This window comes from Apodemus sylvaticus, chromosome 6, assembly GCF_947179515.1.
Source record: "Apodemus sylvaticus chromosome 6, mApoSyl1.1, whole genome shotgun sequence".
Classification (NCBI taxonomy): Eukaryota; Metazoa; Chordata; class Mammalia; order Rodentia; family Muridae; genus Apodemus; species Apodemus sylvaticus.
Genome location: NC_067477.1, coordinates 109892338 through 109915668, shown reverse-complemented (window position 1 = coordinate 109915668; position 23331 = coordinate 109892338). Strand labels below are relative to the sequence as shown.

General features: G+C 54.2%; 1 protein-coding gene across 1 annotated transcript in view; it reads left to right on the top strand.

Annotated features, from left to right (window-relative positions):
• Hs1bp3 (HCLS1 binding protein 3) overlaps nt 1-23331 on the top strand; it is a 29820-nt gene that overhangs the window by 2810 nt on the left and 3679 nt on the right. Inside the window, exons 2-6 of the mRNA XM_052186140.1 lie at nt 1048-1213; nt 4572-4779; nt 6919-7144; nt 18990-19144; nt 20437-20575. Of these exons, the coding sequence (XP_052042100.1) occupies nt 1048-1213; nt 4572-4779; nt 6919-7144; nt 18990-19144; nt 20437-20575 (894 nt within the window). The remainder of the gene's footprint in view (nt 1-1047; nt 1214-4571; nt 4780-6918; nt 7145-18989; nt 19145-20436; nt 20576-23331) is intronic.

The following is a 23331-nucleotide window of genomic DNA, read 5'->3' as shown; positions in this document are numbered from 1 at the left end:
TTGTCCTTGTGACAGTGGCACGTGCTCATTTAGCATTAGTCAGAGAACACTGTCATTTGGTCCTTGGTAAAGAAATGACCTGGCTCGGGGCTCAGTGCTTAAGAGCGCAGGCTGTTCTTCTAGAGGACCTGAGTTCAATTCCCAGCACCCACATGGCAGCTCCCAGCTGTCTGTAACTCCAGTTCCTGAGGATTCAGCGCCCTCTTCTGGCCTCTGAGGAGACTGCATACATACAGACAAAACTCGTATACACATACTAAAATTTTAAAAAGAGACGTGGCCTGGCATAGTGTATCTCATCTTGCAGCCTGAGTCGGCTCTGGGTGCCTTCGGGATGCTTCTCCAGCGGCAGTCAACTCCAGCCCGCAGAGGGATTCTTGCTTGTTCGTGCATCTCACACGGGATGCAAATATTCCCTGTACAGTCTCATTGCATTTTTCATGCTTTTAGTATGCTTGTCCCTATGTGGCAGCCTTGTTCTTGGGCCTGTGTGTGTGTGTTGTTTGTTGTGTTGTGTTGTGTTGTGTTGTATTAAAAACACTCCGTGGTCTCTGGTAGGCACTCACAGCTCTCCGAGAGCAATAGGTTAGCCAGCACATCCTTGCGACCCAGAGCGAATGTTCTGACTGTACTCAGGCACAGCTGTCTGTCCCCTGAGGGTATCTAAGGAGCAAGCCACTGTTTCCCTGCAGCCTCGTGTGTCATTCCAAGCTGCCACAAGATGCTCTGGTTAAAGACGGATGGGAGCATCTGACTTTGCTGGGCCAGCCAGCTCTGTGGAACCTTGCCTTCTTCAGAACTGAGGAAGTGCGTCTGTCCAGATTCCTTGGAGGGCTTCAGTCCTGCTCTGTCTTCACAGATTCAGGCTCCTCTCGTGGCCTACATACCCCTAACCCCTCAGAATGTAAGGACAGACTGACAAGGGCACTTAGCTGAATGACCCAGCACCTGGTGACTGGGCCCGCGCTGACCCCCTGCCTGCACCTCATTGGCGAAGCCTGCTGCTAACTTGCGCTTCATCTTGACCCGCTTCCCTTTGCTCTACAGGCAAGTTCAGAATGCGCACACAGGCCTCGACCTGACCGTACCACAGCACCAGGAGGTGCGGGGTAAGATGATGTCCGGCCACGTGGAGTACCAGATCCTGGTGGTGACCCGGTTGGCTGTGTTCAAGTCAGCCAAGCACCGGCCTGAAGATGTCGTCCAGTTCTTGGTGAGCGGGGGACCCTAGCTCTAAGGGTGCCCGGGCAGGTATGTCTCCCCCTCAGAGTGCTGATGCATCTCTATACAACATGCGTTCAGGATCTGGAATGCGAGACTGTGGGATGCCAGGGATGCCAGGGTAGACCTGTGCTCAGAGTCCACAGGAAGGCAGACTTGTAAAGAGGCATAAATGGCGCAGGTACCTGGGGGCCTTGGAGTGTGTAGAAGAAACAACCTAATACACCTTGAAGAGAAGATGCTGGCAACATCTTGGAAGAGGCGAAGGCAGGACGATGGTTCAAAGAGTAGATAGTGTTGCTGGATGGTGGTGGTGCACTCAGGAGTCAGAGGGAGGCAGATCTCTTGAGTTCAGGGCTAGCCTGGTCTACAGGGTGAGTTTCAGGGCAGCCAGGGCTATACAGAGAAGCCCTGTCTTAAAAGAATAGATGATGTTAAGCAGCAGGGGAGGAAGGAAGACTGTCCCAGAAAGAGGACCTGGGTTAGGATGACACGGGTGGAGTTGAGGCTAGATGACGTGCACGACTCAGGTGCCTGGACTTGTCTTGTGGCCATGTAGCTTTAAGCAGGGATGTGACAGTCCTGTCTGCCTTTAACTAGAGCATCTAGTGGCAGCAGAGCCCCGGGGCCAAGAGACTCCTGGTTCTGAGGACCACATAGTAGGCAGACCTCCATACTGGGAGGCAGCAGAAGCAACAGGGTAAGAGACAAGGAGAGGAAGAGATACTCACAGTGTGCAGAGGCCAAGATCAGCAACACTGGTGAGGAGCGCGTTAGAGGCTGAGGTGGGCGTGCGGTGCTCACCCACTGGGCGGACACGGGAAGCCCAGCATAGGCGTGGGCCAGGCCCACGGTCCTTAGGTGTCAGCTTAGAGGCTCCGTGAAGAGCTGGGAGTGGGCAGAGCTACCCTGAGAGCAGAAGTGGAGAGCCAGGACGACCACAGCTGGATCAGCCATCAAGGCCTTGAAGAGAAGATGCTGGACGGCCGGGTGACTGAAGGCAAGGAAGCTAAGGGGACAGAGAATTACAACTAAGAGGCGTTATGGGCTCACACATTCATTTACCGGCCTCTTATGGAAGGGATCCAGACCTGGTGTGCAGGAAAGACCGATGGGCCTCGGGGTCTTGGGATACAGTAAAATGGTAAAACGAACCAGAGTCCCTCAGTTCCACATGGGAACAGCTCCTGCAGGGTGGCGCGGCATCTCCAGACGGCCCAAAGAAGAGGAAAGTGCTGAGCGTACGGCTCTGCGACAGTAAGGGACCGAATCCTAAAAGAACATGTGTCACAGATCGCTCCCACAGTGCTGTTTTTCATCTGATTGCTCCTCAGACCGACTCTTGATTGAACCCAGGTGGCCTCTGAGCCATGGTCCTGCGTCGGCTGTGTTCTAGTATGAATCTTGTCTGAGGGGCCTGTGGTAGGTCCTGGTGGTCTGACCTGAGCTCAGGTCCACCCAGTGATTCTGGGACCCGAGGGAGAGGCAGCATCCTGGGAGCCCTTGGGGGTCCGGCGCAGCCTGTTCTGTCCTGCATGAAAGGCTGGATCTCAGGGCAGGGTGAAGGAAAGGTCACCTGTGACCACATTAGCCACATTAGCACTGCCTTGTCCTAAACAGCGATGCCCATGCCCTGTGGGAAGCATGCTGGGGTGTGTACTCAGAGTGTGGGCATGCACACACCTGCCGGTGCCTCACAGACCTGAGAGGGCAAAGGAAAATTCATTTGCTTCCCTGACACATGGTGGTATCCAGGGGTGTAGGCCAGAGTTATGCTCCCAGGTCTACAATCCCCCTAGAATTTGATGAGTTAGCTAAAAGAATTAGCGAGCAGTTTGTGTCAACTCCTTAAAAGGATATATACTTTTTTAATGAAAGCAAGCATTTAGTTGCTAGCCATTGAGGAAAGCCGGCCCCAGGAAGTAGCACTGTGTCTGAGGTCTGGCAGACACCCTGCGTGTCTCGTTACACAGATGTATGTATGTTCCTATGAGAGGACAGGGCGTCATGTCATGCTGGCCCAGCGCTCCGCACTGCCTGCCTCACCGAACCGCTGGGTACTTCCGTGTTCCCGCCTCAGCTCCCTGTCGACCTTGACATGTCTCCTGGCGGCTGCCTGATGTTCTGGCTAGAACACAATGGATGAGAGCCCTGGGTGGTGCCAGGAGCCAGGGCTTAAAATAAAGCTCCCTTCCTGCCCCTCACAGGCATGGTTGTGGCTCTGTGGCCTGAGCCTGCATGGAGCAGTTAGGCCAGCAGGGGGTGCTCGTCCCTCACTGTGGCCAGCGGCAGCTGCCTGCCCCTCCCAACACTGGTACACTGGGGTACAGTGGGGATCCTCCTTTCCCTTTCCCTTTCCCTTTCCCTGGGAGTTCTTTCCAGAAAAGTTTCAGAACCAGGCTCTTGTTCTCAACTCTGGAAAGCAGCTACCTATCCCAGGGGAACCCCCACGCCTTTCTGAGCCCCCAATGATGGGGGCATCCACAGTCTGGCCACACGCTAGCATACATATTCAAGGTGGTGCAACCAGGCCTGGGACAGGTCACCCATGCCTTCTTCCTTAGCGTTGCCACGTGGGGAGATGGGCCTGGCCTCCGGGGAGACACCAAGGAGCTCAGGACTGAGATAAGTCGAGGGTGTTGGTGAAGGCGGTGACTTTTGTCTGAGCCCATATGGATTGTACACGTCCCGGCAATGTCACCACCAAACCCACGGGGCTGTGGCTGCTCGCCGCATGAGGTCCAGAGCCAGCCGGGGATTGTCACCTATGCCGACAAATGCGTGCTCGCTGAGCTGTGGGGAGGTAGAGGAGGCTCATGCGATCCATCCAAGGAGCTGTCCCGTGGTCTGCGGTCAACCTAGTACTCCCTTCAGAGACTCTTGGGAGCAGCGGCAGGAGCTGTGGCCTGCTCTGCCCGGACCCCCGTGCGCCACTGACTCCTGCTAACCTTACTTACATCTGCTGCATGTCAGGACAGGCACCAGCTGTCCTGTGCTGGGAAGAAGTCACACAGTGCTGTCACAAGATGGCCTGACACCTGCCAGGTGCCAAACCCACTCTGCTCAGGTTCGGAAAAGCCAGAATAGGTGGAGGTCGTGGTCATTTGCAGACCAGGTTCAAGTCCCTGTGTCAGAGTCCTTTACATGAGCCGACGGGAATACCTTAAATCTCTCCATGATTGTGTCCTTCTTTGGGGACTCTGAGCCTTCCCTGGGGACCCGAGATTGAGGCTGGGAGGTGTGTAGAGGGCCAGCAGGCAGGCCCGCTCCAGACGCATATCTGGTCAGGGCAAGGAAGCTCCTCACCCTTGGTTCTTCTCTCAGGAAACCCCGTGCTCCTGTCGTTCCAGGTCTCCAAAAAATACAGCGAGATCGAGGAGTTTTACCAGAAACTGTCCAATCGTTACCCAGCAGCCAGCCTGCCCCCACTGCCTAGGAAGGTGCTGTTTGTCGGGGAGTCTGATATCCGGGAAAGGAGAGTCATGTTTGATGAGATCCTCCGCCGCGTCTCCCAGGACGCCCAGCTGGCAGGCAGCCCAGAGCTGCTAGAATTCTTAGGTACCCGAGGCTGTGCCCCACGTCCGTGAGGTCTCTGCATCCCAGAACCCACCTCACCCCTGTGTCTCAGTGGGAGGCCCGTTGCCACCCTCCACGCCCTGCGAGCATTAGCAAGGATGTTGAGGGAGTTGGGCCTCGATAACCCCCTGGGCTGGACGGTGAGAGGGAGACCCAGGCCGGTCACCTTGATGGTATATTTCCCTTCAGTTATAACACTTGCTACGTGTCCATATGTCCCTCTGCCTCCTGCCGACCAGACCTGTCAGCCTGGGAACACTGTGCTCGTGCTGGCCCGATCCCTCGTGGGAAGCATCACGCTCTTCCGTATAGCGTCAGGGAGCTCCCACCCCCACTCTTTCTTAGAGTTCTCTATAAAAGAAGCCATTTTCTGAGGGAGATTGTGGGCATTGTATGAACTAACACACAAAGTGCTTCAGACAGAGCCTATCATCAGGAGGTAGTGATCAAAAGACCACCCCCCTTCTGTCTACTTAAGTCCCCCTGGGGAAGCATCTGCCCCTCCCCTGAAAGACGGGGCCAGGCCACACCTATGGATGGAACCTATCTCTCCCCTCCCCTTCTCCGTCTTCTGGTCAGTCATTTAACTTTGCTCTTTTCTAATTCTTTGGATCTCCAGTTCCACAGAACATGGCATAATTCCCATAAACCAAATGTGAAGGTTTTAACTATTGAGTGACATTCATTCATTCATTCACTCATTCACTCATTTGAGACATGAGGCCTGGCTATGTTGGAACTCACTACATAGACCTCGCTGGCTTCAAACTCACAGAGATCTGCCTGCCTCTGCCTCCCATGCTGGAAGCAAAGGTGCACACCACCACGCCTGGCAGAGTGATTTTTTTTTTAAGTGGCTTGTTTAAAGGATAACTTACCAGTCACTGCTTGCTTAGAAATAAGCAAACAAATAGTCCGAATCTGTGCTTCTTAAAAACTATCCTCCGGGGAGAATTAGCTAGCATTCCCAGCCTTTCACAGACAGATACTTTCACAATCCTGCGTGGGCGGGCCGTGTGGTGATGGCGTGCTCGGTCGGATGCTGTGGTGACTGCAACAAGCCTCTATGGACATTCCTGGGTCTTGCTCCCCTTTTCTGAGCTTAACCATGGCACCACCTGTCTCTGAGCCACACTTTGAGAGGCGCTGATGTACGCCTAGTTGTCCCCGGTGATCCCGTCTGTTCTAGGATCTTCCACATTTTCACCGCACCTGGCCAGGGGGTCATCTGATACTGCAGAGGCTGTTGTCTGTCCACAGTGAGATCAGCAGAGTTTATTGCTAGACTTACTACTGTAAAGCCTTCTGAAAGAGACAGTCCTGTCGCAGCCTGCCCGTACCTTGGCTGGCTCACTGGGTTAGTGGGCAGAGTCACCTGTGGCACAGATAACTCTGGGTGTGGTGGCACGCTCTCCTCTAGTGTAACACAGCTGCTGTCCTCTTGAATGCTGAGCGGCTATGACCACTTACCTATCCGGAAACCATGCAAGATTGGGTCCATTAACCTTCCATCGTGGGGGTGGGAGGGGCTCACAAGGCCCCGCCCCTCCCCAGGGGACAGACAAATAGATGGATGGATAGATAGGTAGCTAAACAGGTGGATGGATGGATAGATGGATGGATAAATGGATGGACAAGTAGATAATTGATAGGTGGATGGATGGATGGACGGATGGACGGACAGACACACAGTTAATAGTTGTTAGGCTTTCCTTGCATGGTGTAACTGCTTATAAGCAGCCCACGCTCCTGTAGGTAACCCCAGTTAAACTCCGCGCATTAAGCTAGACATGGGTGGAATCCCGCTTTGTTCTGCAGGCGGACCCCTATCTGGGCATGTCTCCCTGGGAAAAGTTTATAGGCCACTTTTGGGAGCTCCTGCCACAGGCTTGTTCTGACATTCCCACAGTCAGGCAGCATCGGGCTCCCTTGGCGCCAGCGTCACGTAGTAGGATAGCTCAGCACTGGGCGCTCTTCCAGACCCTCCCCTCGGGCTAAAGCAGATTTGGTGCCAGGAAGTTATAGGAATCCCTCAGCCTCAGAACCTGGCTTGGGCGGGCGGGTGTGGCAATGTCGCCTTGAAAGTAGACATCAACCTCTTGTTTTCCTTTTCCTCCACAGGCACCAGATCCCCCGGGGCTACGGGCCTTGCCACCCGAGATCCCTCTGTCTTGGATGGCACAGCCAGCCAGCCAGGGGACAGGGATGAGGCTTTCGACTTCTTTGGGCAACAGGATGATGAAGTGCAGCCTCCCACGCTGAGCCTGAGCCACAAAGATGTGGAGAAGCCCTTGGATGAAGAGGAGGAGGAGGAAGAAGAGGCGCTGGACCCCCTGGGCATCCTGCGGTACGTCTCCATGTCTCCACTTCTTCAGGTGTCGTTTGCTCAAAGGTCTGGGCCGTGGGGCTTTAACCTGGTGTGCTGAGAGAGTTGGCTCAGCCCCACCTCAGTATTCCCTGTCTTTGTGGCCGGGCTCAGAATCACCCTCCCCTCCCTAGTTACATCCCCTGCTGGCACTGGGACCTGGCTTCTCCTTGCAGAGTGACCGTGTGACTTGTTTGCCCCCAGAGCTTGCTTCCCCATCTATCTGTAAGGTGGGACTTCCTTCAGCTCCTCCAGCACAGTTGGAGGTCTCCATGAACATGGGTGTAAGCACCAACAGTGACAGGACAGTGTCCCCTTCACGTCCCCCCCCTCCCCCACTCCGCTAGACAATGAAGAGGCAGCCCAACTAGGTGCTTCTTTGCTTTGGCTCTGAGGCAACCCGCCAGTTAGCTGCTCCTGAGCGCTGGCAGCGTGGACCTCCCTGTGCTGGCCCTGAGGACGGGGCTCAGGCTGGAGGAGGAGATGCAGACCAGGCTTCTCCCACCACGGCCCCGCCAGTGGACGCGATGGCTTCCCTAATGGAAATCAGCTACTCAGCCATCCCAGAATACTTGCTTTCCTTCCTGGCTCAAGCAAGGAGCAGCTCCTATTTTCTGTGCTGGGAGTGGTGCTCCGTACTTCCCATGCTGAGTCGCATCTGTTCCTTGCCTTGTAAGCATGAGTTGAAGGTGGAGAACGGTACTGCATTGGCACTGGGTTTGAGGGCTTACTGCTGGGACCTGAATTCTAGCTCCATCCTTCGGTAGCCAAGGCTCCCTGGCTTTGTGCCTCTGCAGTAAACGGGCCCTTGGTAGTGCCTGCCGCCTGGAGCAATCCCAGGAAGATGCTCTAATATGCTCAGATGTTAACATTAGCTGTCGTCACAGACTCTGCTGTCAGCAGAACCAGACCACCTCGGGCCAGGGCACCCTGCTCCGAGTTGTGACAAATGGCTCTTAGGAATTTACTGCCGTCCTCAGTACACAGACAAGGGGGCCTTGCCTGAAACCAGAGCCACCAAAGAATAGGACAGAGGCGTGTTCAGTGTGATGAAGTCCCCCAAATCGGTGTCCACTTAGCACAGGTCTTCCTCCTGTGCTGTAATGTGTGAGCCATCAGCTGCAGAACCTCAAGATCACCATAGAGGCCTCACGTGGGCCAAAGCTGCACAGAGACACAGAGGCTGCAGTGGGGCCCAGAGAAATCTGTGTCCTCCCAGGACCCTCCAGTCAGTGGGGGGTCTGGTCTCCAAGGGACTGGCAGTAAGGACATCAGGGTGACATGGGGAGACGCCTGTAATGCCCACGCCTTATCGGCCTCGCCCAGTCCCGGGGCCCTGCCTGAACTTTATTTTGTTAAGGATAAGGCACTGTTTGAACTCATGCCATCTGTGGTTCTAATAACCATGAGTAGTGCCAAACTGAAATGGACTTTTGAGGCTGCACCAGCCTTTGGCTGGACAACACAGTTAGCAAAGTGGCTCCTTTTTTGGGTAGGAAAATGCTCTTGGGGTTGGCGAGTGCTGCCTTGAATTTCTTACTCTAGTAGCAGGAGTTGCGGGTGGGGGTGGGGCGGAGGTATTCGCAGCCCGCCAGGCAGCCTGGGACCACCTGCAGCGAGCCCTGCGCTCTTGGGGGGGGCCCTGGCTCCTGGATTCCGGGAACACAGGACCAAGCCGGCTCCCCTTCCTGCCAGATTTTCTTTTAAGGACCCATGTGACACCCAGTTGGTATTATGGGCTCTGTCAGGAATAATAAGTAATGTTTTTCGAGGGCCTTTTTCAGTGCCAGGAACTGAGCTAATTGGCATTCTGCTCGCGGGAGCTCGCGTTACCTCTGAGACAGCACTTCTGAAATTGGTTGTGACCTGCAGTAAACGCGTTGTGCGTCAGGACACGTGTGGTGCGGGGGGTGTGTGTGTGTGTGTGTGTGTGTGTGTGTGTGTGTGTGTGTGTGCATTCCGGGCTGATGGCTCCTATCCTGCTTCATTTGTGAAAAGAGTCATAACGTGCCAAATGGCTTTCTGGGACCATTGCCGGGGGGCCGCGTGGGAAACAGAGCTCCGGGAGGCTGATACCAGCGTTGCTTTTGTTTTCTGTGGCAGGACACTGGAGACTCTTAGTCAGGTGGCTTGAGCTCAGTCATGGAGCCCCAAAAGGCAGAGAACCAGGACCTGAGGCCACCTACAGTCAGTCATCTTCCAGCAGTGCAGCAAGAGCTAGGGTAGGGACCTTACACGTAGGGAAATCAAGCCTCATCCAAGCAAGGGCTTGGCCAAAGCCTGGTGGTGTAGTTCGCTTTCTGCCGCTCGGATAAAGGCCATGGGCAAAAGCAACTCGGGGAGGAAACGCTTTCTTTCCTTGGCTTACGCTTCAGGTCCGCCCCTGAGGGACGAAAGGCAACTGAAGCACACACAGACCATGGAGGGACTGCTGCTCACTGGTCTGCGCCTCCTGGCTTGCTCAGTTTGCTGGGCCCACCTACCCAAAGATGGCCGTGCCCCTGTGGACTGAGCTCTCCCTCCTCAGCGATTAAGACAATGCCCCACAGGCTTCATGAAGGCAATGAGAAAGGCTTTTTCTCAGCTGAGGTTCCTCTTCTCAGGAAACTCTAACTTGGGTCAAATTGACAAAAAAAAAAAAAAAAAAAAAAAAAAAAAAAAAAAAAAAAAAAAAAAATTAACCATCTGGTATATGACAGCAGAGACTGGGGGTCAGGTTTCCCCGCGGTCACAGGGCTTCCCGCCTCACCCTTTGGGGTATTCTTCTTATCCACGAGAGGTTTGTATTCTGTATTTCCTCAGCTCCTCTGTGCACACAGCGCTCCCCCACCCCCACTCTCTACCCACAACACACATCTCCCCCACCCACCTCTGTCTGCCTCAGACATTCCCTGCTGCGGCCACACGGGGGCGCTCGGGCTCCATTGCAGGAGTGTCTGCTTGGGTGGGAGCAGTTGGCACAAAGCGGAGTCTGCCCTGCCCGGCTTTCCTTTGTCTCTTCAACCTGCCTCAGACTAGGGGAAAAGTCAGCTGCGTTATACCGTTAGGGAGCAAAGAAAAGCCCCCACTCTAGCCCGTTGAAGCCGCATCGCATCTTATTTTCTGGGTTGTTTTTTTCTGACCCTGTCCCAGAGCCATCTGGACTCTAGACATAGCGTACATACTGTTTCACACTCCGCTGTTCCAATTAATGTTCTGTCTCGGGCGCCTTTCTCTTGTCATACATACTTTCCGTATTTAACTCTATTTTAGTGTCTGTGTGGCTCTGAGAAAACCGTGCCTTGCAGTAGAAACATTTTTAACGGGACTCAAAAATACCCTGGTCATGGGGAATGATTGGCGCAAGAGTCCCTTCCCAGGAGCGCGGATACTTCGCTGTAGCCTTCACTGCTCCCACTTCCCCCTTAACAAAGGGCTTGTTCCGCATCTGCGCTCCGCTCCCACAGTTTGGAATTGGTCTCTCTCCAGACTCTGAGCCAATCCCTCTGAGACAGTAAACCCGCACTGTCAGATCCCAAGTTGGGGACACTGTAGTACCTCCTTTCCTGGGCTTTAGCTGTCGCAGGCTGTAATGTGAGGAGCTTCTCGGGTCCAGAGTTGTCATTTCTATAGAACTTTTCATCTAAATCATAGCCTCAGAACATGGTCCCTGAAGGTTCTGCAGGGGACAGTCTGATAAAAGCTCTCTGGGGGCGATGCATTTGTCCTGTTGAAAATCCCTCTCCTCCTCCACCCCACCTGCCACTTCTCCAGCCTGCTTGCTGGTGACAGAGGACAGCTGGCTCTTGCCCCTGCCTATATGTGAGACTGGCTTCTCAGACTCTCAAAGGAAGAGGAGAGCCCGGGATCCAGGTGGAGAAGACCTTTCCTTGGATACTGTTTTATCATTATTTTTATATAGTTTTTTTTTTCCCATGAAGCAACTGCTTGTGATGAACATAAAAATGGCTTTTTTTTTTTTAATTTGGATGTCATCTCTGCTCTGGGATGATCCTCCAGTTTTTTAGATGCCCGTAGACCCCCTGCTGGTCCTCCTGGATTTGCAAACCCAGCATCTAGAATCCAAGTCAGAGGCTCTGGGGATGGAGTGGTTTCAGCCTTGCCCTTCCTGCTTCCAAGCAACGCTGCAGTGCCTGCCAGGGTGCCTCTCACTAAGTAGATAATAGTATCATCACTCCTGTCTTGAGGATTTTGAGTCAGGAGACTAAGGCATTGCTGGATACTCCTTTGCAGCAGAGAGCAGTTAGGGGCTGTGTGGAGGTCTAGAACCAGGTGAGGATACAGGTTCCCAGGCCCCCTCGGCCCTGCGTGGGACCATGGACTCTCAACGAGCCTGTGTGTGGGAGTTACACACAATACACTCACACTGCAGCAGTCCAGGCGCTAAAGTATGCAGAAGTCTGAGAGACGGACCTACACAGTGCAGAGGGGAGGGGTGGGCAGGGATCCCCTCTCCTCCTGGTCCCCTTGACTCTCTTTGCTGACTGTCTCTACTGAAGAGGTTCTCTGAGGACCAGGTACCAGAGTGGAGATCCTTAGGAGTACCCCCAGGGTCCCACGTCATGACTGGCCCCAAAGTAGCAAGGGAGACCGAGTCAAAACATTCAGGCACGCTTACCAAGGAGCGGTTATCCTCTGCTGCTGTTCCCCATCCAGGGACTGATTGCTCCTGGCCCAGCCTCAATGAAGGGGCTCCAGGGACTATGGTTAGCACAGTGCTTTCTGTCCTTTTTATTTGAGAAGCAAAGGCTTCAAGAGATTCAAGAGGAAAGCCTCACACAGACCCCTAATGTAAAAACCAGACCCAAGTAGAATTGACTTCATGCGGACAGGCATGGAGACTAGCTCTTTGTCCTCTAAAGTGGCCCTGGATAACTTTAGAAGAGATGGGGCCTCTCGCAGCATAGCTTGAAAGCCACTGGGAAGGCTGGAAGATGTCTGATCACCCCCAAGGGGATTCAGAGGGTTCTGCATTGGGATTGCAGCTTTGAAGCAGGCCGTGGGCAGTTTGCAGAGCTCCAGGCTGTGGCTTCTTAGGTTGTGAAACAGGGTGTCGGAAGCAAAGGGACCTCCAGTGGGGTGGAGGAGTGGGGGGTTGTCTAGCCTTTCAGAACTCTTACATTTCCCACCAAAGCCCCCAAATGCCTAGGCCCAACAGTCCAAAAGAAAGGAAGGAGAATTCTTCGTACAATGTTGTAACGAGTTTGTGTTCCTCTCAAGGACTGATACGTCTTTCGCATCTGATGAACTAGAGGAAGCAATACCTCCTATTGTCAAGCAAATCCCAGGGTTAGATAAAAGCTTCTGGGCGCACAGGGGCGGTACTTCCTGCCACCTGCACCTGTGCAGTGGAGGACGCTGGCTAGCCTCCCACAGCTCTGCTCCTAGAGGAAGCGGTTTGCTAGGCTGAGGCCTTGATGGAGCTAATGCTTATCTGATTCCTCGGGGATAGAGTCAGGGGAGGTCATGTCTACCATCCTCCTGTTTGAGGCTGCTCCCCAACCTCAAGTGTGTGACAGTCTGTGTTCAGTAGGAGGTCGGATTGGGTGTTCTGGGTGACCGCTAAGAAACATTAGTAAGACAGCAGACAAGTCCAGAGAGGAGGCGCCTCAGTGACCTGGTAGGTGGGTCAGACTCTTCCTACCCAGCTGAGACCACTCCCTATGTCAAGTCTGGATTTCTCCAATTTTTTGTTTGTTGGTTTGTTTCTCCAGACAGGATCCCACTATGTAACCTTGACTGTCCTAGAACTCACTCTATAGACAGGACTGGCCTGGAACTCAGAAACCTTCCTGCCTCTGCCTCCCGAGTGCCGGGACTAACAGCATGTGCCACCCACACCCATGACTTTCCATTTTTACCCGCGTGCTGTCTGCGGTTGCCGTGGGTGATGATGGACAGCTCTTCAGCAGTGGCATCCTGCTCCCTCTGTCGTGCCAGCAGCTAGAATACTGTGGGATATTGATGGGGACCGAAGAAAAGACTTCGAAGAGAAGGGACAGCAGACAGAAGGGAGGGCGAGGTTGGACTGTCACTGGAGGTGTGTCAGCACGGGCACCTAGACACAGGACTTCTGGGTCTTAGGGAATTGCTAAGGAGGTGTGTCTGGCCCGCTTTCTCTGATCGATCCAGCTAAATTGGAAGAGAAGGTGACAGTTAAGCAACCTGGCAGGTATTGATTGTGCGTGGCCTTTGGGGACTGACAGCCGCAGAGGGTGCAGTTTGCTGCAGGCTCTGGTCAGTGTCCATGTAGCCTGGCCCTTGTCCCCTTGTGCGTATTGTAATCGCTTGGAATAATTGCAGCCGGAGCAAGGTTGGATATTCCCCTCAGGGCGAAGGGTTGTCCCTGCTGCAGGCGAGGCCACTTGCTTTCCTGGTGGTGCGTGGTAGGCAGGAGACAATGAAATGGTGTCACCCAGAATCTAAGAAGAGGGAGTCACTACTGAGGTTCTGGTCCCCGGCGTAGGCCCTGGCTCTGGAAAGCTTGGAGAGGCTTAGGCTGTTGCCATTGGGATCCACCGCAATGAGGCCTGTCCAGGGTGGTTCCCTACACTGGGCCCGTTGTCTTGTTAAGCCCATAATCATAAGCTGGACATCGTGAGACAGCCTCATGCCCCTGGCCTTGCCCACTGCCATCTTTGTGCAGGCTGCACAGTGCTTCCGTAGCGCTTCCTCCTGAGTCCCACTCACCAAATTAAGAAAATGGACTCAGAGGCGATGTGGCGACCGAGGGGTGCCAGGCTGTGCTCGTGTCTGCACTTCCTTGAGGCACAGCTACTGCTTCTGCTTCTTCTACCCAGTCCCTCCCTGAAGCTCCAGACTACCCTCGGGGTAGTTAACTCTCCTGGCAGTTGCTGCCCCGGGGACGCCTGTGTGGTACTGGCTGCAGGTAAAGCTGTCCAGGGCTGAAGATCAGAAAGGACTGTAGAGATCGCCTAAACAAACCCAGAATCCGCACAGAAAAAGCCTGAATCACTGGCATACGCTTACAATCCTGGGACTGGAGCGCTGAGACCGGTGGGTCACTGGAGTGCATGGATCAGGTCCTATCACCTACTTGCTGAGCTGCAGGCCAGCTAGACACCCTGATTCAAAAACCCGAGGTGCACAGTCCCAGGGAATGACAGCTAAGTTGTCTTTTGGCTTCTACACAGGTGTGTGTGTGTGTGTGTGTGTGTGGCATGCTTACACAGAAAAAAAAAAGATTGTTTAGTAGCACCCTAAGAATTTTTCTACAACTGAAATAGATTAGGTAATTAATCTATCAAGATGTAAGAAGTGCTCCATTTTTATAAGCAGGAAAGTTGCACCGCTGGGAAAGAGGTTTGTTGCCATATTTGGTGAAGCAGCACCCTGGCTTTGAAGGTGGTCTGTGTGTGCTGTGGACTCCCAGCCTTTCTATCCAGACCCGGGCGGGCGGGCGGGCGGGCGGGCGGGCCATGTCTGGAGACCCTCACGGCTACTCCTTGGCTCTCAGGTCCAGGGCAGCTGGTGCCTGTCACTGGTTGCTGCGGGAGGTGGAGGAGTCTGGACCAGCTCCACAAAGCCCCTGGGTGGCCAGAGGAGAGGCTGCTCTCTTGTGTCAATCACTGTCACCAGAAGTGCCTGAGCCACGGGGAGGGAGACACTTCTTGGCCAGGCAGCTGCTGTATCTCCCTGCGTTTGCTACGCCCGCCCGGCTCTGAGCATGGCCCGGCTGTGCATCTGGCTCCTGTCAGACACACAGCAGGAGAATTGGAGTCTGTACACCAGCATGAACATGCTTACACATGCCTGCGGCTGCGCAGGGACCGCCACCCACCTCACACAGCCTTGGGCTCGGCAAGATGCCTCTTTAGGTAGCCCTCAGGATCTGCACAGGTTTGCCAGGAAGTCGGGGGCTGCGGACCCTGCTCTGTCCCTGGTGTCGGTACATGGCTATCTCTCCTGAGGGTGAGCTGTGTGTCTGTGGACAGCTGAGTGGAGGCGTTGGCCTTGGAAAGTGGAGGAGGAAGAATGCTCAGAGCCCCGGTGACTCAAATCCAGATGAAGCGATTGACCCCATCCATCCATCCAACACTCGGGTGTTGTCCTTGTAATGGTGCTGTAATGGTCCCTCCCTCCAGCATTTACCCTGGCCTCCCCTGCCTCCCATGAAGCTTGGTTCTTCAAGCCAGACTGTGAGCAAAGTTCCACGAGGGAGGGCTTCTCCTCCTCATCACCTAGCGGGGTTTATCTTCCTGGTTAAGCTACAGTCGGGCTCCTTCCTGTGCAGGGTGAGCCGCTCGCAGCCCACCAGGTCGGTCAGCTGCCTGGTTGGTTCCTTTCCTCCTCCAGGAGCCCCCTCCCTGCGTCTTCACTGACTCCACCCCTCTGTGCTCCAGCTGTGACAGCCTGGGCTTTTCCTGGGGAATGACTGGTGTCTGCTCAGCTCACAGCCTCTGGGAACGGTTGTGGATGCAGCTCAGGCGGGTCTGTCTGCGTCACCTAGAGCAGGCACCTCTACGTGAGAGCATGCTGGGAGGAGGAGGAAGAGGAGGAGGAGGAGGAGGAGGAGGAGGAATGGACAGACTGCTTGCAGCTTGAAGGCCGGCAGGGAGTATCGTTAGAAGAGCAGTGTTGGAATAGAGAAAGGGCTTTGTAAACATGAGTGCTGACAACTGCTGCTCTGACCCCTCATTTCCTGTCTTACTACTCTGTCTGTCTGTCTGTCTGTGGACAGGACAGCTCCCTCGGTGGGCTGGGGTAGAGTACGGACAGTGCCTGACTGCTTTATTTCAGTTCAGCAAAAATCACAGATATCACCAAGGAGGACAAAGATGTGAGTCTAGCTTTAGAGGGAACCTCGCCCGGAACGATGGTCTAGCCTCATCTGTGCTTGTCCAGGCCAGCCTGAGCAGAAGTGGGGAAGTAGTTAAAACCTCCCTCGCCTGGCTTCCCGTCTTCTGCAGGCACTCCCTGCTCCGCCATCTTCCTGCTGCTCGTGATCCATAGGAAACTTTGCTCCCCTGCCCTGTGGGCCTTTTGAGTGGGTAGCATTGTCCCAAAGAAGGTGGTTTCCGAGTAGGCAAGCACTGGACACGGAGGACACTACCAGAATGACTGAGGAGCAGCCTCGGCCTGCCTTCCAGAAGCTACTGGGCCAGGCGCTGGTACACGTGTTAGTGGGGTTCTCTGCCAGTCACTGCTGCGGTGCCCACTGGATCCAGAGCGAGGGGCCAAGCAAGGACTTATTGGTCATATTGGGACATAATGGTGGTGAAACAGAGCCTGCGGTTCTCTTCCTGCCCCCAGGGCTGGTCCAGGGGCTCCCAAACCCAATTGATGGTTACATTCTACAGAGACATGCTCACAGCTTCCGGGGCCCTCTGGGCATATTGACACAGGGAGTCCGGACTCTGGCCATCCTTGCTAGGGCTGTGGCCACCGTTAGTCACCAGGACGATTGATTCTGCCTGATAGATAAAAATATAAGGGAGCCCTCCCACGCAGAGCAGCTGAGCCCACACTGCAGGACTGAGAGGAACGGAGGCTTTCTGAAAGGTGCTCACCGTCAGGCTAGAGAGCCTGGCTCCCCTCACCCACCCCAGCACCACCGGCACAGCGGGGCTCTGTCAGCACTTCCCTTTGGAGGCCTCTGTTGATGTGCACCTATGACAGTAGGGACACAAATATCATCACTGTTGAAATGTGCCAACTTCTCCCCAGAGGGCAGCAAGGACAATCCTGTTCATGGGACACTGTAAGGAGCAAGATCATAAGTAATATCCCAGTAGGATCATAAGTCGTAACTACCCTACTCCCAGCCCCAAACTGTCCGGCCTGCTGGGTGATCTCCACCGGACACTTGACACCTCTGAACTAGGGAGGGGTCTGGGGGAATAGTCACCTCAGAGTCCCCGGCCTTGCAGCATCCAGGGACCTGGTATCTTTATCTGCCACTGGATAGCCTGTGTTACAGCTTTGGGCGATGGCCAGGCTCTGTGCAGTTTACCACTGTGTTGCCAGCACGAGCTCAGAGATGACCTCAGTCCAGTGGAACTGGCTGCCAGGCAGGCACTCAGGAGAAAGCGATCCTGGTTTCCAGTTAAAAAAAAAAAAAAAAAAACTTTTGCCATTTATAGGAGTTAAGTTAAATGCCTAACATGGGTGGTAGCACCCCCCACCCCCACCCCCGGAATGGGAATGAGGTCAACTTGTTAAAATAAAACCAAGTTTGTGATCTGGAGGCAGTGTCACAAAGGCAGCCCAGAGCATGTGATCCTACAACTTGAAGTTTGCCTACCCACCTGAATCAAGAAGTAAAGTTGTGGCACACCCCAGAAACCTCCCTGGTGACCCCCAGTTTCCCACCACAAGCATCCCAGGGCAGGAGCTTATCAGTCAGTGAATGGGTGTGGCAGAGCCAGGCCCAGCTGACTCTAGAGGAACTTCAGAAAGGAGCAGGCTACCCTACCCGGGTATTGCTTAGAGGGCGGAGGGTATACTACTGAGGGACGTCAGATGTCCAGCAAAGCAAGGGCTTAGGCTGTGTGGTGGTTCAGATTGCCAGTCAAACAGGGCCAAGGATTAACTAGAACAGCAGCCTTTGGAACTGAGGTTGGAAAACCCACCCTAAATATGGGCAACACCATTGTATGGTCGGGTGTCCTGGACTTCATAAAAGGAGGAAAACAAACCAAGCACCAGCATGTATCTCTCTGATTTCCTAATGATGGCTGTAGTTGTGACCAGCCGCACCTGTCACCGTGATTGTGCCCCACATGGTAGACTGTACCCTCAAACTGTGAACCTTCACAGTCCCTGCCTTCTTGAAGTCGTTTTCTTATTGTTGCTGTTGTTCTCCAGTGTTTTGTACCAGACAAAAGAAAAGTCACTAACATTGGCGTCTTCCTGCTCTCCTGGACCCCGTCCCTTGAACTTTGAGCCCCACATCATATCAACCCCATGTCTGAGTGGCTGTGGAGTGCAGCCTTCTGACCCCCAGGGCTCTGTTCGGTAGCCCAACTGTCTTAGGTAGGATTTCCTTCCATTGCTGTGAAGAGACACCATGACCAAGGCAACTCTCATAAAGGACAACATTTAATTGGGGCTGGCTTACAGGGTCAGAGGTTCAGTCCACTATCAAGGCAGGAAGTATGGTGGCCTCCATCCAGGCTGGCATGGCGCTGGAGGAGCTGAGAAGTTCTACATCTTGCTCCAAAGGCAAACAGGAGAAGACTACTGTCTTCTGGGCAGTTAAGAGGAAGGCCTCAAAGCCCACCCCTACAGTGACACTTCCTATAACAAGGCCACGCCTACTCCAACAAGGCCACGCCTGCTAATAGTGCTGCCCCCTGGGCCAAGCGTATTGAAACCACCACAGCCACCTTCAGAGGAAAAGCATGTTGTCAGGCCCACGGACACGTGGTGGCAAGTGGGTTAGGAGCTGTCTGGCCATCAGTCTGTAGTTCAGATAGCCCCTTGCTTCTCCTGCCCTCCCCAGTCCCCATCACACCTGAGCACAGTACCCAGATCCTTCAGTAGTGGGGCGTCTCTTCTCTCTGTCAAATGATAAGGAAGCTCATTCCTAGCACATGCGCAACCTGCCAACCCTGCCTCCTCCCTTCTCCTGCCTCTCTCCCGTCAGACCCCCTTGGATCAGGAGGACCTGTCAGCTGGAGATTTGATGACTACTGAGATTGCTTCACCTCAGATGGCTCTGGTTGGGCTATCCCTGACCTTCCTGTGGTCCTCCATTGAGCTTCTTCTATGTTCCTTGGCATCCAGAAGGCCCAGCTGAGCTGGGGACCTGGGGTTGACCAGTAGGCCACCTCATGAGAATCCTTACCCTGTGTTTTATCTCCAGCTCCAAGAAGCCCAAGAAACACCCAGAAGTGGCTGTGAGGCCCAAGCCTTCACCGAGGCTCACCATCTTTGATGAGGAGGTAGACCCTGACGCGGGGCTCTTCAGCTCAGACAAGAAGGTGTCTCCCCGGAGACCTCTGGAGACCACACAGGACCGTAAGTACTGGTGTTGTTCCTGGTGTTGGCGTAGAGCTTGGTAGATGTCTGCATCCCTGAGCAATCGTGTCTCATCCTTGTCCTGTTTGGAGAGAATACGGATTAGGTATGCGGAGATTTCCTGATGGTGTCCCTCACACCTGGTGTCCCCACAGGCTGCTACATTTGGGGATTACACGATTACTCTGAATGTCCTGTAGAGGAGAGAATGACCGGTTTCTTAGTTGCTTAGAGACCTAGTTCCTTAATTACATCTTCAGCCGCAGAGGTACTGGAGCTCCCTGGAACCATTTAATGGGAAGTGGATACTGACCTACCTTGGGCATGCATGTGACTCTGTACAATTTTTAACTTTAATGAGTGCATGCCACCCATAGAGATTCTACTGCAAGGCGTGGTGCAGGGTTTAGAGGAAATGCTTAGAGGCCTTGGGACTTTTCCATGTGTCTCTGACCTTTCCTCATGCCTGTCCAGGGCCTCCTCCCCAGGGAACAATTGACAGTGACATATTGATTTACCCAGTGTTTAGTGAGCATCCACCAGGGGAAGATCCAGCTCAAACCCCCAGCCTCTGGATCTCAGAGCGCATGGAGGATAGAGATGGATAATATCATCCAAAATTTCAGCACAGCTCAAGTCTCTCAGGGCTGAGCAGAGAGACGCAGGTTCCCAAAGGACAGCAGACATCCTGGGAGAGAGGGCAGCGGGGGATCCCAAAAGGCCAGGGGGGGTTAACCAGGTCCACTGGGAAAAGATCCTCCAAGACGTGATTGACACGCCCAAAGGGAAGCTCCGGTGGGAAAGGTTGGAAGGGCCTGGGCTTCCTGAAGTTAGGACCTGTGGGTAGTTTGGGTCAGTTGCCTCTGCTCATCATTCACGACCTTGACAAGATCTGTGGCTGGTGGGTGCCCCTCAGTACCTACTTATTAGTAGTCCCTGTGGGCAAACTCAGGGACCCTGTCCTCCCGGAACTCCGGGGATCCTGGTGCAAGGTCTTGAGAAGCCACTTCCGCCAGCAGTGAGAAGCCACTTCCGCCAACAGTGAGAAGCCACTTCCGCCAGCAGTGAGACGCCCTCAAGGACTGGAACAGAGCCAGGCCGAGGTGGACAAGCAGCTCAGACCTGTATAGAGCTGCTACGGTCTTGCCCTTCGTTCCGCCCTCCTGGCTCTCTGCACTCAGCTTTTCATGCTCACTCACTGGGATGCAATAGGAAACTTAGCGGGCGGGCTCTCTAGCATCTGAGGCTAGACTAGCACTTCCTTCATCATCGCTTGTCGTCTCTTCCCACAGCCCTGAAGCTCTTTGACGACCCTGACCTTGGCGGGGCTGTCTCCCTGGGTGACCCTTTACTGCTGCCGGCTGCCCGCGAGAGCAGAGGGCCCACATCCCGCCCAGTCCACGGAGATGCCTCCTCCACGGAGCTGTTCAGGTACTGCTGTTCCCCAGGAAGACTTCAGTAGCTCGTAACCCAAGTGCAAGAGTGTCTTACCAGCTTCAGCCCACGAGGGAGGAGGCATCCAGGCCTGGCCAAGTCCAGCAGCCGTGAGTGGCTAGAAGGGGGTGAGGATTTGCAGGGGGGGAGGCTGCGGACAACCAGGGTAGCCCCACCGGTCCATGAACTACACTCATTTTCTTCGCACACTTCTATTTTAAGGAATACATCACACAATTCATGAGCAAGTCTAATTTGGCCTAAGTGGGTTCAGGGACAATAAAACTGACCCTTGATATACTGCAGCATATCAGTATATGGAGGGTCGTATCAGAGGAAGGAGAAAGCCATGGCTAATCTGTTACCTGAAGGTTGATATCAGACGTGGTAAAAAACAAAACGCACTATTTCCTTAGAGCCTACTGTGTGTTCGGTGCTGGAAGAAATTGGCTTCACCACAGATAACCTTATCCACCCCTCACGCAGCCCCTAGGGTGGGCGCTATTCTCTGCAATTACAGAAAATAGTTTAGGAACGATCGCTTGCCCAAGGCCACCACTCCTGGCGGCTGTCGACGCCTCTCTGTTCCAGCAAAACCCTGAGCCCTTGGAGAAGAGGCTGGGAGGCCTGCCTTCCTGTCTCATGCTGCGGGTTTCCCTGACATCTCCTGGTGCCGGAAGCCGGCTTCCGGTTGCTTCCATCTTGGGGTCTCTCCCTCCCTGTCTGTGCCCCCGGGATGCAGCACATATTTGGTGCATGAAGCAGAGCTGCCTCTTTCCAGGAATAGTTTAAATGGCGCCGAGGCCTGTGGTCCTCAGAGGCTGTCATCCGCACCCCTCGTTAGCCGCCCCAGGCTATTACACAGCCCTCTAAGTGCCCGCCAAGCCTGAGTCACCTCGACGGCGCCTGTATTTACATCTCCCAGAGGCCCCTGGCATCTGTTCACTCTCTCCTCCTGTGTCCTCTGCCTCCACATCCTGCTGGCTGGGAGGAGCCCGGATCATTGTTACTCCATTAGGGAAGAAACTGAGGCACAGGAAAGTCTGACAGTGACAGCGGGGTATTTATTTATGCCCGTGGGATGGACATCATGGGGCCTCTCCTGCATGGCATATTTTCAACCCTTTCCTTTCAATCCCACCTTCCACAGAATGTGTTCTGTGGGTGTGTCGAGGTAATTTTCACAGGATTCCGCGGCCAGCTGACACCAGCTTTTAGCAGGCTTGTCATGCACAAGCAAGCATGCCGTGCAGCATTTCACGGCCTTATTGGTCCCTGGGAACCTTCCTGTTCATTGTGCCTCCATATCTTGCACAGCCCCTGGGAATCACGGCTTAAAGAATGTGGGCTCCTCATCCCTGTCTCCATTAACAGACATCTGGTGGTGAAGATCTGGCTTCTTGAAAGCAGGCGCCAGAATTTATTTTTCTTTGTGCCCACCTTGTTCCTGTGTAGGCAGCGAGTGGCCGGCTTCTTGGTCGCAGGCTTTCGCTCCGCCATCGCTGTTATCCACCTGCCTGGGCATTAGTTCTCCTGAGGTGGCAGTGACTGGGTTGTTGAGAAAACCAAGCGGACTTTAAGAAGCCTTTATCTGAGGCCTTCAGTCAATCTGTAGCTGAGTTCCATCCTCTGTGGGGGCTTAGGAAGGCAGAGAATGTTGTGGCTTCAGGGTGCAGAACACTTCAGGACACCCCCGTCAACCCTCCCTGGTTGGCCGCGTCGTACCACCTGGCTCTGGAAGAGTGAGGAGCAGGACCCGGGGTTAGACCTGTTCTGAGGAGCGCGGGTGATCATCCGGACGCTAAGAGTGGCGATACTGGCCGTGCTGTGCCTGTCCGCCCAGGGCACCCCTCCCAACCTCAACAGATCCATCTGTGACTTGTTCCAAGGAGTCCTGCCCGTGCTTGAAATCAGCCTCAGGCCTTTAGCTGCTGTTCAACTTCCCTAAAGAACTCTGAAGATAGTTCTGAACCTTTGAGCTTCTCGTGGGTACCTTTGATGTCCTGTAAGGGAACGGAAAGGTAGCAAGCCCCTGACCCAGTGAGTCAGGAGACAACGGCTGCCTGGAGAGAACTGCTACACATTGGAGCCGAGACTGGCGGGAACAGTCTTCCCACGGGTGACACCCCCAGCATCTCCCAACAGGGGCCGGTCTTTCTAGACGCTAGCCCACCCATTCCCTCTGTCTGAGACTTTTTGTTTACTTCTTTACCCCCCAAGCAGGCTCTGAATGCCTCAGTCACCTCAGAAATCAGGCAGGACAATCCAGAGCCCCCAAGCAGCTGGTGCCTGGCAGGCAGTTCTCTGGGACCCGCTCTAGGCTCACTCAGACCTCTTTCACGCTGCCACTATTGTTCAGACCAAAAGCGCCTCTGTCCATGCCCCTCCCCTCCCCCACCGCAGCCCTGCTGGGGCCGTACGATAAGGACATGCGATCAGGGGCAGAGAGCCTTCATCACGTTGCTTTTCATTCCCACTGCCCTTTGCGCTCTGTCATTTCCCTCTTGAGGATCCTGCTATTTCTCCTTTTCCTTTAGAACCCGTTCCAATCTTCTCTGGCCACACCCTTCCCCGGCCATCAAGGGACTGCTTCCTGACCCCTGTCACTGTCAGATCCTCTCTGTCCAGCTGGGTTGGGGTGCCCTGTGGGAGGAACACAGCATTCACTCTGTTACAGCCGACGCCTGCTCTGTTTAACGCTCCTCAGCTGTCTGTCCGGGGCAATAAGTGTGGTATTCCGTTAGACTGTTGAG